This window comes from Apteryx mantelli, chromosome 17 (genome assembly GCF_036417845.1).
Source record: "Apteryx mantelli isolate bAptMan1 chromosome 17, bAptMan1.hap1, whole genome shotgun sequence".
NCBI lineage: Eukaryota > Metazoa > Chordata > Aves > Apterygiformes > Apterygidae > Apteryx > Apteryx mantelli.
Window position 1 is genome coordinate 16,541,160 of NC_089994.1, and position 20,658 is coordinate 16,561,817.

General features: G+C 49.2%; 1 protein-coding gene across 1 annotated transcript in view; it reads right to left on the reverse strand.

The window, feature by feature from the left end:
• KDM2B (lysine demethylase 2B) overlaps positions 1–20,658 on the reverse strand; it is a 116,830-nt gene continuing 96,172 nt past the window's right edge. The window contains exons 11-20 of the mRNA XM_067306752.1: positions 17,686–17,910; positions 13,873–14,016; positions 9,032–9,118; positions 8,225–8,485; positions 7,196–7,234; positions 4,925–5,598; positions 3,318–3,481; positions 2,688–2,849; positions 1,779–1,997; positions 1–1,259 (exon numbers count right to left, since the gene is read on the reverse strand). Coding sequence (XP_067162853.1) covers positions 1,078–1,259; positions 1,779–1,997; positions 2,688–2,849; positions 3,318–3,481; positions 4,925–5,598; positions 7,196–7,234; positions 8,225–8,485; positions 9,032–9,118; positions 13,873–14,016; positions 17,686–17,910 — 2,157 coding nt within the window. The 3' untranslated portion in view covers positions 1–1,077. The remainder of the gene's footprint in view (positions 1,260–1,778; positions 1,998–2,687; positions 2,850–3,317; positions 3,482–4,924; positions 5,599–7,195; positions 7,235–8,224; positions 8,486–9,031; positions 9,119–13,872; positions 14,017–17,685; positions 17,911–20,658) is intronic.

Genomic DNA, 20,658 nt, shown 5'->3' on the forward strand with positions numbered 1-20,658 from the left:
TCTTTTTGTACAATTGTTTATACAAATTCAACAAAGGTAAAACTGCATCAGGAAGGTCTACGAAAACAACACCTTACAACAATGGCACTTATGAATGCAGAATTTTACAATCAGGAAATAACCATGTTATAAACCTTAAATGAGAACTCAACTCACACTTCAAAGAAAGAGAGACTACGTTTGACCATTTATTCTACTGCTGGACTCACTGTATAAATTAATTTTATATTGAGTACAAGAGCTCATGCTACAGAGTGAAACCCTCCTATGTGCAAAAGCTGAAATTGGAATTTTTAAAATTTTGAGAAAAAGGTGATTTCTATACAGATAAAACTTGGCAAAGTGTTTTACTTCAACTATAATTTACACCTTATTTCCACAACATGCTTATGTCACTTCTGAAGTATACAAAGCAGGATATAAACTTCCATTAAAACATGCTTTAAGTTGAAAGTATTAACCTACTTTTCCTGACCTGGGCACATTTGTAGATAGATACTGTCTACGAAGTATAGGTTAAGTTCTCTCCTACCATAAGTAAAGATAAAAATTGGCAATCAAAACCGAAACACTGGTAATGCATTCAAACATTGCATAAATAATTTTTAAACAATTTTTGTACAAAAATAGTTTTGCATAATGTAAGATGTAACAAAACAAAATGTGTTAAGAAGGCAGAAATGCAGTGCGTGGTCCACTTTAATGACACCAACTTTTTTTTTGTTTAAGAAATGAAAAGCAGAAATCAAATTTACACTACCAAGCACATGCTGTGGTACTTTAAATAACAGTATTTCTTGGAGATCAGTCGTCTTCCGGGTGTGAACAATTATCATCAATAACAGTCGCCTTATGAATTTGCATAAGAGCCAGTGCAGGACATCCCAGGTAGACTGAATTAGTGGCACAGGTTGAAATTCTTAACATGGGTAGTTTAATGTCGTTCTCTCCTTGACAAGAGTTGTAAAATCCAATCGTGATATTTTCCAATATTCCAAGTTCCCAATTGAAAATAAAATCCCTACATGTTCTTAGTCCCTTCCCCCCCTTGCCCCAGTATTTACACGTGTCCTTTAACTAACTCAGTTTTTGCAGAAGTTTTTCTTCCACTTGCCCAAACTGAACGCTTACTGACATTTCTGCTATGAACTGCTCACAGCCTTCTTTTGTCACTTGCTTGCAGTACCTCAAGTCGATCTGACAGATGTTTCCACAACGTTTGAAGTAAGACAGGCACTGGTCAGTCACCTTATTGCAGTCTGCCGAGAAACCACAGGGAGAGAAATTTAAAAGCATGCCTCGATTTGTTTTTCAGCCCAAGGATGGTCTATACTGAGGGGGATACCTCCTTCTTGCTCCTCCTTCACTGTGCTGGCAGTGAAATCACTAGGTTAAAACCCCACCAGCCTGACGACAGTTCTCTGATCCCCGTGACCCTGCTGCATAACTGATAAAGCAAAACATGCCAGATGCGAGAAGCAGCAGAGTTTAAAAATCCCGTGTGGAGGATGAGCAAGGTGCAACACATGGCCCTGAACAGGGACGCACAGTCGGAGTGTCGGCTGGCGGAGGCCCCGGGAAAGGCCGGGCAGCTGGAGGATACTTGTTTCACACCAGCAAAGCACCCAGTAATTGCAGAGACTGACTATCGATAGGGAAATTATAGTGGGAAGGGAAAGGGGATGGGTAGAACCACTTCCACTAATGATTATTTCACACAAGCTTAACAGACATGCAATTCCCCTCCTCCTCCCCTCCCTTGTGTTTGTGTTCCACACCTGATAAATTAATTTCTGTTAACGAATCCCGCGTGGTGGTTCCGACTGCAGTCAGCAGGTTAATAGACTGATCCGTCACATGATTACAGTAACTAAGATTGAGTTTGGAAAGCAGAGGCATGTGCCGTATGATCAGTCGTAAAGAAGCATCCGTAATATCCAGACCAGCCAAACGCAGTTCAACTATGTTCCGTAGTTTACTCCGGTTGTCAATCTGACCTGGAAAACGGGGGTGGTAGGTCGTTCATAAAAGTGCCATCCAGTATTGCAAACATTTGCAGATCTATATGAAATGCACTGTAACACACAACGCTGCTGCCCTAAGTTAACTTCAGACGTTTTTTGCCTGTCTGCTGCTTTGGAGGGGATACCAGCAGGAACACTTTTCTATTTTTGGCACAGGCTCGTGGAGAAAACCACTTCCTGATATCAAAACAAAGGGATAGAAGTAACTGCAGGGACCCAGCAGAATTACTAGTCAGGAGTAAGCAGTAGGCTGTGCAGTGCATGCCAGAAAGCAGATCTGATTTGCTCAAAATTTCACCTGAGCTGATATCCGGGCGAATGTGGCATGACCCACAGAACTGCTCCTTCCCTGAACTGGAAGAAAGTGTTTCCATACTCTCTAAAGTACACCCGTTGCAGCCTGAAGAGAAGAAAGTCAGACAGAAAACCAGCACAGTGGCTAAGATGACTGTTCAAGCAGCCAGAGAACACAACTTGTCACCCAGTGGCTTCCAGCAAGGTGTTGCAAGTCACTACTTTGAACACCTTGCACACACCAAAGCCCAGAACCCAGCCCGTGCTGTTGCAAGGATTTCTGCTCATTTCCTCCAAGTGGGGCCAGCAGCAGAGCATGCCACCGAACGCATCTGACAGCTCTCCCGTGTGCTCCTCCCGCCTCGTTACCTGGCCGGTTATCTGTGGGTGGTGACAAGAGGTCTCTCATCTGTGCGTCTTTCAATCCTTCTGCCCACTGCACATCCAGAGTTCGGAGTAAAGGACAACTGGAACTACAAAGTGCCGACACTGCTATCCATGAGCACCCTGATAACAGCAGGTCTCGGAGACCTGCAGATACAGAAGAAATTGGAGCACTTGGCCTAGCCAGAGAGACGTACACGGTGCTCTTAGCTACCACGTGCAGGTTAGGTTAAGCCCGACGCCGCTCTGATGGACAATCCCGGCACTCCAGGGTAAGCAGGGACACGCAGGAAGCCTCCTCCCGCCCAGTTCTCCATCTCACCCACAGCCCGAAACCTTGATACTGTGGGTGAAAACAGTTCCCCACACCTCCTCGACCGCACAGCTTGCTATCGTGGTTAGCATGAGTGCTTTCCACAACCTTACCTGTTGACTAAGACCTGCCCTGTATTAGTTTTACCTAGAAAGTCAAGTAGTTACAACATAACTAGTTTCTAACCATCTACTTATCTCCTAGGATACTTGGATCCCTTTAGACATTCCTCAGAGATTCCTCTGCAGTTTAGATATTAATTGGTTTGCTACAGTTGGTGAAATGGTCAAAACGTCACTTACCTGGGAGTCTGTTGATAAGCCAACTCAGCTGCTTTTTAGATATGTTTGTCCAGCTAAGATCAAGGGTTACAGGCTGTCTCCTAATAATGCCACTAAGCATAAGTGGAGTGATGGATTTACAATGGTTTAAATCTATTTTGGTCCATAATCTTTTGTCACAGCACCTACCCAAAAAGAAGAAAGCCAACAGCTTAATTTGGTACTTGTTTCGATCTCTGCAAGACCTTAAAAGGTGTCATTGAAAGTATGGAAACTACTTCATAGCAAAAATAAGGCTGAGTGATACTAACATAAGCACACCAACAGAAACAGTGTTATAGAAGTTTGAAGTTTCTCCAGGTATATCATGCAACAGAGTATTGATTTATCCCACAGAGCTATGAATGTCAGCAACTTAGGATCCTGTTCTAAGTCATCACAGCATTTGTTAAAATCCATTTTTTAGCCATAAGTCAAGCACCACATCTTCTTACCTTTTGAAAACAAAGATCGGTTTTAAATGCTACTGTCCTCACTTCTCCCGAGTCGTCTTTACCTCGGCCAATAAATTCTGTAAAACATATCTCCCCTCTCCCTTCCTGTTCCGTGTTTTTTGTTTTATGCCTATCTACATATCTTATGTGTTAATATAATACACTCTATTGTTTTTAAGGGCAACAAGCAAGAAGTCCTAATGGGTTTCCAAGACTTTGCATTTTCTCATTTTTCCATTAGAAAATACTGCATTTAAGTGGACAAAAACATTTACCACCTTTCTGTGACACCAAGGAACCCATGGAAGATGGACACCATGCACATCTTTTTGCACTGAATTATCAACTTCAATCCTTCTGTCATTAACCCAGTTTGTTACTAGACTGTGCCAGGAAGGAGTCTCTACTATTTGCCCATCTGTGTGCACATTACAGTTGATAATCTGAGATGACAGAAAACAAGATACTTTACTACAAGTTCAACCAAACACACAAATCTGTCCACTAATGCTTCCTGCTATGTTACAGTGACCGACTGTCAATTTTTACACTCTGGTAACCAGAGCGCCGGACACATTGCGAGTAAATACGATAATCAAGGATTCTTTCATCAGCTTTGCTAGTACAGAACAGAGCGAACAGGATCGCTCCTCCGTGTACCCTGCATAAGGCAATAATCAGAACAGACCTAAAGAGAAAACTGAGGGCAACTTCACTGTTTCTTAACAAACACCGAATAGCTGAGCTTAGCAGTTAGCAGGTCCTGAGGATGGAACGACACCAAGACTTAGCATGACCTAGAGTGACCGTTCCAGCAGCCAAGGGCTACAGAAAAGGCTGCGAGTGCTCTTGGGCGTTACAAAGCCTGGAAGCCTGACACATGCACCCGGCTGCCCTTCCACGTGCGCACCCATCAGAAACCCTGGAATCTGCTGTCTCGGAGAAAGCTTAGCTGAAAGAAAGGTAGGTACTTTTCTAGGCACTGCTGGTCACCCTTTCTCCTTGGGCTTGACAGAGCTTCAGTGACACCCTGCCCACCTCTTCTAGGAGACATTAGTGCCTCCGGTCACCCATTTCCCTTACGAGTCCATCCCACGGCATTTTAGCTCTAGCTCCATTTCCTGCCCTCCTTACCATCTGTTCCAGGTCTTGCAAACTCTCATACAGATGCACAAGTCTCTATGACTGAGGTAGCTAAAGACAGCCATCCAGACTTCCCTCTGCATCACGTGTGCTGCCCCATCATCCAGGGGGAGCGAGTCCGGAGGGGGGCTGATGGGAGGTGGCCGGATAACGTGCCGTTCCATCTGAATGCATTTGGGAGGAGAGAGCGAAGGCGGTGGCCGGGTGATTCCCCGAGGTGTGCTTCGCAGGCTGGGGATGAGCTGGTGCCTCAGCTCCCGGGGAGTCCCATTTAACCCTTTGCTGAACCTATGGAGTCTCTCGTTGTTGTTCAGGGCACGCTTAGGTTCCTCGTTCTCGCTCTCAGGTTCAGATTTGATGGGTTGGTGATTCTCATTGGCAAGGCTGTTCTCGGTTTTTTGGATCTCCTGGTTGAGCTCCTTGCTGAGCTCCTTGCTCAGTTCCTTATTGGGAAGCCGCCTTTTCCGCCTCATCTTGAATTTCTTCTTGTCCCTGGACTCAGCGCTCTCCGTGCTGGGACCTGCAGTGGGTGAGCTGGACCGCGACTGGTCACTCTCCTTGGACTTGGGAGGTGCTTCCGGCAGGTCATCCTCAGGCTCCTGCTTGAGGCGTCGCAGGGGTTTGAGCATGGCAGCTCGGTCATCTGGAGTCTTCCACGATCGCCGCTGAAAAGGAAAAGACAAGGGCTGACTCTTTGGGCAAGAACGCGCTCCGCAGTACTTCGCATGCTGCGCCTGGGGCGGGGGTCGGACTGCCCTGCCAAACGGGGCCAGCGCGCAGCTGAGCGCAAGAGTACACTCGCCGGCCAAAGGCATCAAGTTCAAGCGCCATCACAGGGATGACAACGAGAGTCCAGCTATTGGCCTCCTGGACTCCCAGACACTGATAAATACACGTATTCCCCCATGCATAATCCTGCGGATTCGAGGACCTTGCTCGTTACACAGCAGACAGCTTATGTACAGAAGACTAACAGCACACCCCAGCAGGCCAGAAGAAACCAGGCTTGGGACACATTAGTGGTTCACTGGGTAAAGCACCCACTTTAAAAGCTGGCTGACATGCACTCACGCCCTCGGCCAAGAGGTGAAGCTCTGAAACACCCTGAGCTGCAGTCACTGACTCATGCTGCTGCTGCGCTTCCGTCGTGGCCCTCACTGCTGGATACTCACCGCCTAGTTCAACTACGCTATAGCTGCCCCTTTATGTCCTATGAAACTCGGTTCATCTTCTCGAGCTTCCCCCGCCACCTCCTGCGCATGCAGGCCGGGGGATCCGAGTGACAGCTGTGACACGCTGCTTGTCCGATGAGACCTCGCACTGACACGCTCTCCAACGCGATGTGGCCTCACGGGTTAGCCAGCACCTTCCTCCCTGCCTGCTCCCTGCTCGTAACAGCAAACCACACTTCCCTTGCTCATTTTAATCTAATCTCGCTTTGATGGGCACCAGAGAGAAACTAAGAGATGTATAAACCAAAACCAGGAAAGACTTCAAGTTTAATCCGATCACAAGCAAGAAGGAAGCTAGCAACTGTTAAATGAAACAGCATTAGTAAGTGAACACGCTCCTGGTATCAGAAAGCCCATGCTTTTGTGATAAGCTAACTGGATCAAGGCAGTGGATGTGCTCCTATGCTGCAGGCTGGGGCACACGACAGCAAGCGGATCGCCCTGCCTTTAAAGGAGGAGGTCGCAATAACTTAACGACAGGTTAAAACAAAAAAAATTAACACATGAGGCTACTGTCAGCTTGCAGCATCCTCCCCACAGGACACTGAAGCATGCATAATTTAAAGGCATCAGACTTCGTTGTTAGCCAGATTGTGAGAGGTAATCGATACTGGTGCCAGGTCACCCACGGCTCCCTGGGGTGCCGGAGGGGCTCTGAACGTGCCGTGGTACGAACCGCTGGGGGTGTGTGCTGCAGGGGCAAGATTCAAGCACACAGGGAGAGCAAAACATCAGCACTGAGCACAGAATTTTATTCCTTGGCTCTTTAAAACACAGCTTATGGCTGTATTTTAATACAGGACACCTGAACAGAGAAAACAAAGCAGGCCCTCCGCGGCTCAGCTGATCCGGAGCGTGAAGGTTTACATGAGAGAGAGTTTCCGTAATTTCGAGATGTAAATGGGGTAATAAAACCGCCTGCAGTGACACAAAGACATGACTGATAGAGAAACTGGCTCACAGTACAGCTCACATAAGGAGGGGGGGGTTAAAAGAGATTAAAAACACATCCATTAAAAAGGCAAAGTACCTTTTTCCTGAAGAGTTTCTCTTCTTTTCCAAGTTTTAGCTGTTGGAAGAAAGAAAAGTAAAAACCCCAAAACAGGACATTTGTTGTGCTGTCTGTTGAGGAAAGCACCGTGGGTTGCCAAACCTTCACGGGCTGAGGTGTTTTCATGGAACAACCCAGGTGATCCATAAACACTCCGGAGAGTCCACAGGGATGGGAAAAGGAAAGCATGGCCAGAAACCAGATATGCAGAAACTGGAATCATGAATTTTGCTCTCCCACTCCACCAGAGCAACCCCAGGCCCTGCACCTCTCATACTGTGGCGTCCCCACTATCAGGCCTTGAACGGCGGACTGCCAGGTCCCGTGAGCTACACCCGCAGCGCACAACCAGCCACTGCTCCCGATTTCAAAGCCATCATACGTTTAGTCATGAGAAAGGTTACATCTAGCTCTTCATTTCCACCTCTGCAAACCAGCGTTTCTCTCTCTCCTAAGTAGCACATTTTGCAGTCCACAGGACACGTTCTGAACGCCCCTGCTCCAAGAGCTCAGACCGATCAGTTTGGGGAAAGCTGTCTACGCTGCTGCCGCGAGCAGCTCCTCCCCTCTGCAGGCTACGGGAGGGAGGTGTCGCTTCCACAGCTCCTCTCATCACTGCTGGGTACTGCACAGTTGTGGATCAAAAAAAGCTGCCATGCGCCTCCATGTGGCTAAAGACGAGAGAGTTTCCATTGAAAATTGGTTTTCACCTTGTTCCTACCCCAAGGATCTTGTAGGGATGTCTATTTAAAGTGGGTTTTCCAGCCTTTTGAATAAAACAACAGCCGTAGCCTAGTGTTTTCGGCCTCTGAGTACCCCCCAAGCTTTGCTATTCAAACTAGTGTCCTGTTAGACTAGCGGTTTTCAGAAAGGAAAGTAAAACATCGCCATTTCTTTTGAAACGATCCAGAACTCCCAAATGAGCTAAAAGGCAGAAAGCAAGAGACAGGAGCCCCGAGCAACCCACAGGCACCCGCGTACGTATGTAAAAATGGCGTTTTGCCATACCCGTTTTCTCATAGCAGGTTCCTGGGGTTTCTCAAATTTCCTTTTCCTTCGCAGATGCACCTCGTCCGACTTTCTCCTCAGTATGGAGTCAACTTGAGCCTTCTTGGAATGTTCCTCAGATTTCCGCCGGGGAGTCTCTTCGCAATCCCCTTTCCGCTTTGCGGCGTCTGTGACTTCCTTATTGTCTCTGTTCATTTTCTGTTCCTTCAGCAATGAGCCTGGGAGATTTGATGCGTATTTGAATCCTGGTCCGCGCTTTTGCTTGTACGCCAAAGAGACACAAAACACAAACAAACTTTATATCTTATGCCTTTCCAGGCTATTTGGAGGTAAGCTGCCTCCAGCACTAGGGGTTGAGCCCTTCGTAGCAGACGCAATGATTAAAAAGGAGTTAGGGTAGCAGTAATTTTAACCTTAATGAAGTTACTTTTTATAACCGCACATGCTCTTTGCAAACTGAGACAGATGCTGAAACTAGTGTTTCACTAATCGCAAGAGACACTTCAGGTTTCATGTAATAAAATTTTACAAAATCCGGAAGAACTATTTTCGTCTTAGAAGTTAAAATGCAGCAGTGCACAGAACTAATCTAAATATTCCCCGGGTTTCGGGTGAGGTGTTGGTACATGGAACAGGACTACATAAGATACATTAGGGAGGAGAAAGCCATCCGCTTGTTTCCTTTGACTCTACTGAATTCAGTACAAAACCAAAAGCTGGTACAGGGCAAAATTACATCTACAAGCCAGAGGGAATGTTTGAGCTTTTGTATCTCGTTGCAGCACCACTTATTCCCATTAAACTCACTTTTCCAGTCTTCCCTGCATGGTTGCACTTTGGACACTCCCAGCAGTTCGGCAGCTCGTCGTTAACCACACCGTCCGATTCCTTCACCTGGTGAGAGAGGGGCACAAGCCGAGTCACGAGCGAGGAGAGGCAGCTCCCGTCCCCGCGGAGATCGCCCGGCGGCGGTTCGCGCGGCTCGCCGCTCTCCCCCTCGCCCGCGGCAGGAGGGAGCCGTGGGCAGCCGCCCGGCCCGGCGGGTGCCGTGCGCGCCCGCGGTGTCGCCCCTCGCGACGGCGACGGGAGCGGAGAGCACGCTGCCTCCGCCGGCATTCAGCGCGGGGCTCGAGTCCGGGCTCACTGCGAAGGCCGAGGACGATGGCAGTCTAACCCGAGGCACGCTCCGCTCCCGCGGAGAAGTGGACTGTAATCATCCCATCTCCAAACGTCCTCCCACACCTCCGACTCAAAAAGCTCAGGCTTCCCCCCTCCAGTGAGCTGCAGCGCGATCTTTTAAAAGGAAGGTTTTTCCCCCTGCACGCTTGTTCTCATATACATTTACGCTCCGAGGCGTTTTCAGAAGCCAGGAGCACTGTAATCAAGCGTTCCCTAAAAAATGTTTCCTTTGTGTTCCGAGCTAACAGTCCCATGCAGCCAGCCCCCAAGTCCATACGCCAGCAGAAACGGTAGCTGCCAGGTCAGTTAGAGAACAGGCAAACTTTAATGGTCGCACACAGACATTTTTAAGGCTTCTCACAGCCACGATTACCCAGCTACTGTAACGACGAGAAATGCTGCTGCTATTTTATTACCATGGAGGGATTGTGGCGTTTTGCCTTCTGAAAGAGAAAAGGCACGCGCGGTGGTGTCACACCGCAATTAAAAGCGCCGTCCTGCCGTACGCAGCAGAAAAGCTGGTTTTGAATTTCCACATAGGAGCCTGTGTTACTCCCCAAATAGGAGATAGGTGTTTTTGAAAAGAAATTTCTGTGAATGAAACCGAAAAATAGAGCTAAGCTAAAAACCACCCTCCACGCAAACACATACACTCACAGATGGCACATTCGCATCTTAAGGGTTCAATTATATTTTTAGAAAAAAGCCTTGGAGGAAAAAAAAAAAAAAGATTTATTGCTACTGTAGAAAAGAAAAACACGCGACTGTCAAGACAAACAGCTGGGCACCGGCGGCGCGATCGGGGGACTGCAGCTGCAACAGGCACGGCCAGAGAGCTGCCGATTTTTCACGCGCGCGACGCGTTTCCCGGCCCAGCGGAGGCAGGCCGGCCGCGCGGGAGCACGTCCTCGCTTCGCGGGGCTGCTTCCTCCAGCCCCGCGCTGGACCGCTTCCCCATCGAGCGAGAGCGACGGCTCGTCAGGCTCTTTCAGCAAGTCTTCTGGAGTTAATAAGTGGGTAAATGAAGTGGGCAGAATTTAAATACTGGTTTTATCACAACTGTGCGCCTTTGAACCTTCTTTCCCATGGTAAGTGCAGGATACTCCAGGAGGAGCTGTGTACATCTCCGCCTCGGGGGAGCGGCTCCTGGCCCCAGCCCAAGCTGGGAACAAGTTATTTCCCGCACTGAATATAGAGCGAATGCTACCAAAGGGAAAGCGCTACAGCTCCGTCCCTTCTGCGAAGTTTAAGGAACTGAACAGATGTGAGGAGCTGTAAGCAACCGAATTAGACGCACACAAACCTGCCACCGAACGCGGCCCGAGCCTGCCAGGCTGGGTGGGAGCCGGTTTGGCGGGCTCACTGCATGCTGCAGGTGAGCGTCTAAGCCCCCCCCGCATGAGGCACCTGCGGGAACGTACCTGCACGGCGAGGTCAGCGATGCACAAAGTCTAAACGCGAGGCTACCCCACTACGAAGTCTTCCCGTTAGGGAGCACGGAGCCCCCAGGGTGCCGAGCCGACCTCCCCGAGCCGCGGGCAGCAGCGCGGCTGTGCTGGGAAAGGTCTTTGTATTTCTGCTGTTCTGCCAACGCACCTAAACATATTAATCTTTTTCATCATTATCGCTATATCCACTTAAAAGATGAAAAGGAATGGGCTCCTGCTGGGGAAAACATACCCCCTTTCCTTAAGATAGCGGCATCAAATACTGCGCCCAGTCACCAGTGTTGACCAGTGTTATTAGCAATTTGCCACGTAGCAAGAAAAATTCATCAATTTGGGTTCAACTCAAACACTTTAACAGCTAAGGACTACTCCTCTGCAGATCTCACCGGCTCCCCCTGGAAACAACGTGGGCAAAGCTGCGGGTGCGAAAGCGTCACCGTTTCGTAAGAAACTCTTCAGCAAAACAAGCGCTCGTGTTAGTATTGTATATTCAGGAAAAGCAGCAGGGTGCCAGAAACCACTCCATGGCATTTCCCAGGCCGTGGAACAGCCTGGCCGTCCTCCGGGCAGCTCCAACCCAACGGGGTCAGGCCCCAGGGCTCCCTCGGCGAGGGGCGCCCAAGGAAGCGCCTCCCGGCTGCGACTGCGGCACAGCACCGATGCACCTGAGCTACCCTTAAACTGCAGCTACCCACTGCTGAAACCCGACATTCGGCTCCAGCTATAAAACCTGCTCCAGAAGCTAGACGGTGAGTCCTCCACGGTTCTGGTTAATGCATCCCCACTGAACCTAGCTCAACTATTAGCCAGTGGTAGAGGACAGACGCATCCACAGACACTCTAAGAGATCACCCTGTGAGACTGGTTCTCTGATGGAGAAAACCCACCACAAATGCGCACAGCCAAATCAGGAATTTGGAAGTGGATGAGCTCCAAACCAGGAGGAGCCTGCCCCGCAGTATGAATTACCCTGGCATGTGCTGAACTACTCCAGGAGCTTTGGAGCTACCTCGGAGGTATTGACCAAGCAAGGGAACTCTCTCCATGTGAGAATAAGAAACTGAGAAAAAGCACATTCATTCCTTCACTGATCCAGTTTCTTCTAGTCTCCCCCCAAAGTACGTTTGCCAGACAAGTTTTACTGGAGATGACACCCACAGTTCATGCGTATTACTGCCTATCTCCTGAGAAGGACAGGAAGGGACTTTCTCTTGGGTGGAGAGCAGGGGCAGCTGCCCGGGCGCTGTGTCTGCACCCAGCAGTGTTTCCCACAAGTACAATCTGTGGGGCTCCATCCTCCGGGCTTAAGTCCATGTCAGGGGCTCAAACACCAGGCAGACACAACACAGCAACTGAGTCTTTCATCCCACAGAAAATCATGGAAGCCAGGAACAACGAGCAAAGTGAAAAAATCAATGGAAAGGCTCCATTTTCCTTTTGCTCTTCTCCTGTGCAGTCTCCTCTTGCCTTCCAAGAGGATTTCCAAATCCAACCGGCAATGGTGCCCTTTCGTCCCAGTAAATAGTATCAGTTATCCCACCGTTCCAGCTTGCCGAAAGCATTAGGAAATTACAATACAAGACACGCAAGGCACACCATAAATCTCCCACTGTTCAACTTGGACAGCCACCTGAAGCAACATTGCTCCGAGTTACCAAAACAGCACTCAAAACACCACCTATGCACAAAAGAACAAACAGCACTTGCTTGATTTCACAGGTCTGACCCACATCCTGTGCAACTAGCCCCAAACGTGGTACAGGGAGGGGAAACTGTACTCGAGCTGTCACTAGACAACAATCCTGTCCTCCGGACCTGACCGTGAAGCATCACTGCTACTGCAAAACAGGAGATGGGGGAGTGCAGGGCACTTTGAGGAATGACCAGAATAGTAAAAGAGCAGCTACAAGTCGGGGCTGAGGCACCGCTGAAGAGGAGCAGCTCCTTCCCGTCCTATCAGCCCCCGACGCCTGGTTTGAAGCAGAGCCAAGCAAGCACAGCTCCCTTTCCGAGCCCCGCTGTGGCGGGAGCTGCAGGCACCCCATTCCTCATGGAGCAGGGAGACAGCCACAGCTCTGGTTTGACACCTACCCACTTTCTGCTCTGATGAACGACGCACGCGCAGCATCTGGTGCAACAGCGCAAGAACAACAAGGGACCAGGAGAGCATTGCCCCAGGCCTTGCCCAGGGAGCGCAGCTCCCCTCCCAGAGGGGCCCAACGCTGCTTTCTGGGGCACGCTGCGTCCGAATACCTTTGCTCTGGCAAATCACTAACCATAAACAAATCAGCAACAGGAAATGGCTGAGCAGCTGAAACACAACCAGCTCTGGAGAGGAGAAGCTTCCAAATACTCACACGCAAATATATGCCCCAAACAACACTTCTGCTACCAGCAAAGAAATGAGCTGCTCACATTACTCGAGTCAGCCAAGGGCGAGCCCTCCTGCAGCCTGAAGCTTGCTCAGTTTGTTCTCTAGAGCTGCAGCGTTTGCTGGCAGCATCTTTAAAGCCAGCTGCCGCTGAATGGCACATCTGTGCCTGGACAAACACAAACACCAAACTACTCATTTGTGCTTTGTGGGCCATGGAAGGAGCTGCTGATACGGGGGTTGTGACCCTAACTCATCCAAAGCTACAGGCAGATTTTTCTGTCTTCCGGAAACAAGTCAGTGTCAAAACATTAGCTGAGCTTTCTGTCGCACCTGAGACTCCTCACTTCCTTAAACAAGAGGCAAACAAAAAACCCTGCACAACATCTGCATGCAAACACATCTCTGCGGCTGTCCGAAGCGAGGGCCTCCGCACCCAGGGCTGCCGGTGCCTCAGGTGACGATCCCCGCCAGCCAGCCAGGGCTGCGGGCGCCGCCGCTGTCACCCTGCTTCTCGCACCGACTCTTTGCTCACTGAGTTTCCAAAGACGAAAACGTGAAAGCTTTCTGCTTTCTGTGTACTACTTTTACATTAAAGTGATACCCGATCCAGTTTTTGCTTCCACCAAGTATCACATCGTCGTACTCACCTTAAGGCATCCTGGGTGTATTATTTCATTACAAATGGAGCATTCCATTAGCATGAGATTAAACTTGCTCTCCTCCTCTTCCACAGTGTCCTCTTTCCCAGCTTCTCCACACACCAGACACACAGCAGTATGAGGCAACACCGGCTGTTTACACATAGCAGAAAGAAGCCTTGATCAGGGCACAGAAAGCATATGGAAATAGAAGATCACAACATTCATTTACAGTATTCTCATTCCAAAGTTTTGGAGAGAGAAGATCAAGAGGGCTTAATTACGCAAGCAGCCGAAGGCTACTTTTCAGCTGATCAATGAAGGCAAGAAGAACCGGGTAACATTCGGGGCTGGGTACCCACCCCAGGCATCACAGGACACGTATCAGGGAATGACAGTGCCCTCCCTGTAGCAACACAGGTCAGTGGGGAATTCCAGGGATGAGAAGGAATAATTGCTTTGTGGGTCCCTTGAATCGGTGAGCTCACACACATGGTGGTCTGTGAGTCACTTTACTGAAATACAGCGGGAGGGAAGAAAAGCAGCCTACAACAGGCCAGGCCCAGCCATTAAGCTTCACAATCTGACCAACAATTTGGCAGCTCCCCCATTTTACAAGCTGGGCAGCCAGAGGTTACGGGAGCCAATCCAGGCCGCACAGGCAGGCCACAGCAGAACCGAGAGGAGGCCTTTCTCTGACCGACGGGCTGTCACAGCACGGGCCTGAAGGCCCTGCTCCAAACCGCAACCCTGTGAAACGCTGCAGAGACACTTAAAAAGAGAATTCCTCTCCTAGAAGGGCGACAAGTGGGAAGGGTGGCGATCTTCCCCCTCCTTCACTGATGTAAAAGGGCAACTGTAGCATCTCATATTTCTGTCCCCCATGTCAAAGCACTGAATGCCAGTCTAATTAAAAAAGCTACCCTTGCGCTAATGAGGAACAAAACTCTGGTTTGCTGCAACAGGGTGTAAGCCTCATTACAAGAAAGATAACTAAGATCCTCATAAGAACCTGGCTGTAATGTGAAATAAAATCAATTAGGTTGTAACTCCTCAACTACGAAGCAGTGGGAGCTAGAGATACGGCTTTTCATGGCAAGGACCTCTCATGCACGGAGTGAATAAAATCTCTAACCGGGTAACTGTATATTGAATCAAATCTATGCGGCAACAGTGTATCCTCCAGGAAATTTCAGACTTAGGGGAAAACCAGCTATGGTAAGACACCACAGAGCACACCAGCAACTGATACCTTAGCTCTGGCAACACTTTCCTGCTTTCTCATGCCAGTGCTTACCCATGCTCCATTTTAAAAGCATTCTGCAAATGTTATTTAATTCCTATCCTTCTTCCAGGCTCACAACAGGAATCCCCCAGATCCCATTGCATCAGGGGGTAAACCAGAGAAAAGTTAAGTTGTCCTGAGCCCACTTGCTCTGTCTGATCTCCCACACGGCAATAATTTATATCCGTACACAAGCGGCGAGCATGGAGACCCCGGGAGTACTCGAGTTTCTTCTCGCTGGGAGCAAGGGTCTCTAGGGAACATCCTCCGTGCCCCCTCCCTCTGCACGGTGGAAGGGCTCGAAGAGCAGCTGTGCTGTCATGACTCGTCCTCCCAGCACAGAGCCCCCGCGCTCCCTTCACACCCTTCCAACGCATCAGGGAGCGTCCCAGGCGCTCCTGCCTCCCTTCTTGATTGAACCAGCGATGCAGAGGAGCTTCCTGCTCTCCGAAGCGCAGTACAGGCTCTCTTAAGGCTTCCGAGCGTAATGGAAGTCTGGGTCTAGTTAATATTGTCAATGATATTAACTAGAGGAAACAGCAGTCCCAGAACTGTGGGGAATCATCACTTCCACAGAGCCTTGTTTGGACCATTTTCTTCTTTTTTTGCTGGAAGCTGTTGGATGCGCATCATGACGTGTTCCTATTGCAACTGCTAGCGAACATAACGACCAAGAGCAAAGACAACAGGCTCGCTTACAGAAGTGTAAAGTCCCATTACAAGTTACCACAGGTCAACCGGTTAATTTTCTAGGCTTTTGCTGCTCTAAGGAAGTTTGTAGCATCCCCACTGCTATTTACACCAATGGGAACCTCCAAAGAGTAGAAATGCCGCTAGAGCTCATGTACGGACTGGATGAGGAACCAAAACACCCTGGCTACCAAGTGCTGTGTTCTAACAGGGCTCTTGGAAATAAAACTGCACATACTGACTGAAGAAAAACACTTTTTCATAGGCGGGGAGGGGATGGGAAGACAACTACGCTCAGCCAGAAGAGAACCCAGTTCATCTCCTCCAAAAGGCTCAGCCTGCATATCAAGATTAAAACTGCTTAGTAGGAAAGTTTCCTTCATCAGGCAGGACAATAAAACACACTTCAGCCCTAATTTAATCCCTCCGCAAAAAAGGCAGCAGGATTTCACAATTTCTTCTCCCTGGAGAATAATAAATTCTTCATCCATGCTGTTCAATTCATGCCACACTCCAGGAAATCAAGAGTTCAAAGAAAAGACACTCGAGCTGCAAAAGCACTCTGCAGAAAGGTAGATATTCTATGTACTGAAAGATCCCGGAGAGCCGAATCCAACCCTCTGTGCCAAAACTGCGCAGGGCTTAGAACAGGACAAGGCGTGAGCTACCAGGAGCAACTACTGGAAACACTAAGTGCTTATCAGTTTTTAAAGCCTGACCATGCCACCTAACGCCTCCACTTCAGTTTCCTCAACAGGATTAAAGAAAAAAGCCTAGGTGAATGGAACAGTAACAAGACTAAATCAAGAGTCAGATGAAAATCAGCATAGATAGGGTAATATTACAGTTATGAATAGACAACATTCCTTTCCCTTTAAAAACAAACAACCCCCTTCAGAAACTGATGCTGTTTAATGCCTGCAAATTGAAGGTCTTCCAGTTTATCAGCAGAAGGCTTAAACTTGCCAGGGTAGCTGACCACAGCTAAAATTAGGAGGAAAGCTACAGATAGTTCTTATTCTTGGGAGGGTGCACTGAACCCTGAGGAGAAACTCAGCGGCACAGTCAATATGAAAGCAATGGCTTCAAAAGGTGCTTGGACAACTTAATGGGAGAATAATCTTTCAATATTTGTCAAGCACAAAGCTATCACTCGTGGCTCAAGAAGCTTCTAAGCAACGTATCACTGGAACCCAGGAAACTGTCTTCGACTACCTACTTGCCCTGTTCTGACGCACATGGCCAGGCAGCCATTTCCAGTCCCTGCAGAAGACAAGCCCCTGGGCTGGGTGGCTCTCTGGCTCTTCTGGACCAGACCCCTCCCACACGCCTAGGTAACAGCAAACAAATTCACATTCAGATCTCACCTGGCCTGGGGCTGGGGTCACCAGTGCCAAAACCTTGGGGGATGCTGTCTAAGATTTCCCCATATCTTAAGTTGGTTAAGTAGTTAAGGTGGTAAAGACAGTTGCAAGGTGGTTGTTCAGGAAAATCAAAAAAGATTCAAACCAAACAGGCCTCTTCCACCTTTGAATCAGAACTTCCCTCTCTTCCCCTTTTCCCCCAAATCCCAGCATTTTAAAGTGATTAGAGAGCTGAATTATGGTGTACTGATAAGCTCCACACCTGCCTTCCACACGACTGAGGACGAAAGCAGCAATATTAAGCTTTAGGAGTTTAAGAGCTTTGCAGGGTGGAAAGCAAGGGGAAGAAAAAGGCAGGGATTACACTGTTCTGCCATTTTACAGACTACTCCAAGGAGAGTCCTCGGTTCCAGGCCTTGTCACCAGGAGACACAGACATAGGAAAGAAAACTCCGAAAGAGCTGGAGCAACAGGCGCACTTACTGCAATGCACTGCCTCATAATGCAGGACTGCTTCATCCTGCCGGGCCCCCCAAATTTCTTCATGTCTTTGCAGAAGTGACACTCGCCGCACTCTGTCCGCAGACACGCCTCGCACTTGCGGCATCGCGTCCTCCTCCGCCGTGCTCCCGCGGTGGTCCGATTAGCTGCTAGCTTCACCGCAGAAGCAGCGCCCAGCTTCCCTTTGGGCCGTCCGACTGCCCTGTTCTGAAAGAGCCAGACACAAAAGGTTAAAGATGCGTCCCGCTTGCCGCAGAGGCTACAGAAATTCCCGGGGCAGGTACTGTATACGTCTCCGATGCAAAACCGACAGATGTATCGCAAACATCCACAGATGGGTAATACTTAGCACACGCATACAATCACTCTTACAGCTAAACGAGTTCCATCAGTTTTTGAGGAAAAGACGCGTTGTCAAAAGACAAAGAAACCAAGGCACAGATACGAGACCCCCCAGCTACACTTCGGCAGGAGGGCAGCCAGAGCCTACTCGCACGCTGCAGGACCTCGTCCCAAGCGACGAGCTTGGCTCAGACCAAAGAGACCATCGGTGCCGTTGCTGAGCTTTGGCTAGGAGGCTCCTAGGACTGTACTCAGATTCAGCCAGTAGGTCTGTTTTCCTCCTTTGGAAATGGAAGAGCCCAAGGAGGCTGCAAAAGCAATTTTGAGGCTAGGTACAACAGGGAAACATTCAGCAACAGTGACTCAAGCCACTTCAATCTTCCTAGAAGAAAGAGGAGAGTATGAACTGCTGCCAAGTGATAAAGTAGGAAATAAAACACAAATACTACAAAACCCTTCCAAAAGGGCTCCCCTCATATCTAGCACTAACAAGTGTTCAAAAATAGCATACTAACCGACGCCGTCCAAAGGCTAGAAAGGGCATCCTGGGTCTAGATTTCAATGACCTTTAAGGCAGTAGCTAAGGGAGCATGAAAAGATTTTGAACGATTAGGTTAACTACAACATATTCACTCTGGACATCTAAACTTCACGTTCCAATCAGAAACTCCACGTTAAACACAAGGACATACAGCTCAAGCCAAATTACAAACTACAGTGTAATTGTATGGGGGTAATTACACAAGAACTGGCGTGGCCAATCCTTACCCCGACAGCCTTCTCCATAAAGATGAGCAAAAACAGGCCTGCAAAGCTCATCTGTTGTAGTGTCTATGCAACTTTTCCACTTTCTGCACATCTCAGCATCTGAATGACAGACGAGGCAGTTTCGCTTTCCGTTGCTGCTGAACGCTGGGCAGTCACTAAGGCAGACGGAGGCTGGCTAAAGCAAGCCGCACACAGCTTCCACCGCGCTTTTTAAAAGAGAGGTCCAGGCAGACACACTATTTGGGACTGTGGTGGCTTCCCCGAGTGTCCTACTACGCAAGCCTGCAGAAAAGCCACATTGATGAGCTTTTGACCTTCCTCCCAGCTGACCCAGCGAGCCTCCCCTGTGATTTTATTAACCTGCGCAAGAGCGCCGCTACTTTAACGCAGAGTGTCCATCCCAGGAGCCGCAGTGCTGGGAGAGCAGAGAAGCAGGGAGCTGCACCTCTGATTTTTCCTCTTCACGCAGACTCACTGCCATAACTGGGGTGGGAGAAAGCACTGCTCAGCGGACGAGGCTACGCAGACTTCAGGAAGTTTTTAATTATGTTCCTTCTGAACAGTTTTTGTTCTGCTTGCAAGTTGAATCCTCCTGCGCTAGCTGAGCAGAGAAAGGTGCAGCTCCCCATCAGAAACTGCACCAGAGCGCAGATTTGAGATCAACTTCAAACATCCTCCAGGATGAACATCTGCCCTTGAGACTAACTTTCACACTCTCAAGGATGAAGTCAGCCCTGGCAGGACTGGCTTAGAAGCACCTAGGTAAGGGCTCATTTTCTTTCTCAGCGTGAACCACCCCTGCCTTCTCTTCAGTCAGTCTCCCTCCACTCACAAACGTGTGAAATGTGAACCAGAGGCCAGACTTGGGTGGGAGCAAAGTGAACTGAAAAGCGTGCGACCACCTGCGCAGTTCCCCTCCGCCAACAGCACGCGGAAGGTCGCACCCAGCCCTAGGTTCGGACACGAGCTAACACCAGTTTTTCAAGAAGGCAAACACCAGTTACGACACCATCGGAACGGTTTGATGTTTTAAATACAATCTCTCTCAACTAGGCATCAAACCGGCTACTCTTCCAGTTGGGAGGCATCTTCCGATTGTCACAGTAACACAAGCCAGGGCCTGATTCCCAGGACCATGTCTTAAACACCAGGACACTGCAAAGATGCAAGGGGAAAAAAAGACTCCACCTGACTACGGGATTTGAGAATCCCGACCAAAAAAAAGCAGGAAGGCAAAGGGACAAGGGCAAGTCGGAAGCCAGACCGCACCACACAACTCGGACCCCTTGTAAACTCCCAACACGCGGCACAAGGATGCAGAGACGCAGACCTCTGAGCTCGCCGTACGCAACAGATTTCTTACCCACCTCGTCCTCTTCAGTGCACATTCGGAAATTCAAGCCATTGTACTAGCCGCGTTTGTGCTAACTTGCCAACTGACCAGAACACCCTCAATCCAACGCACGTTTTCACTGCACCATGTCCCCGTCAGCACGGCTAGAGAGGAGGCCTTGCAGGAATTCCCACTAGTATCTAGTTTCAAGGGGCTCAACTTGGTTGCTTAAAAACCTCAACAGAAGGAAATCTGGCCTGTGGGTTGCTATCCCAAAAAGGGGCTGGGATTCAAGGGGGTAGAAGGAGCCTCCACCATGACTTGGGGTTTATTTAGCATGTGGCAGAGCGCCAGATAAATTCCAGGCTGATGTTAGCGAACAGATACTGCCGCGTTTCCAGCTCAGGCTGCAGCTCTGCAATGTGCCGGCCCCGGGAGCGAAGCCCCGTGCGAGATTTCCTTCGCGGCCCTTGTTCCCACCTCTGCACCGAACTCACAGCCCTCCTGGACAC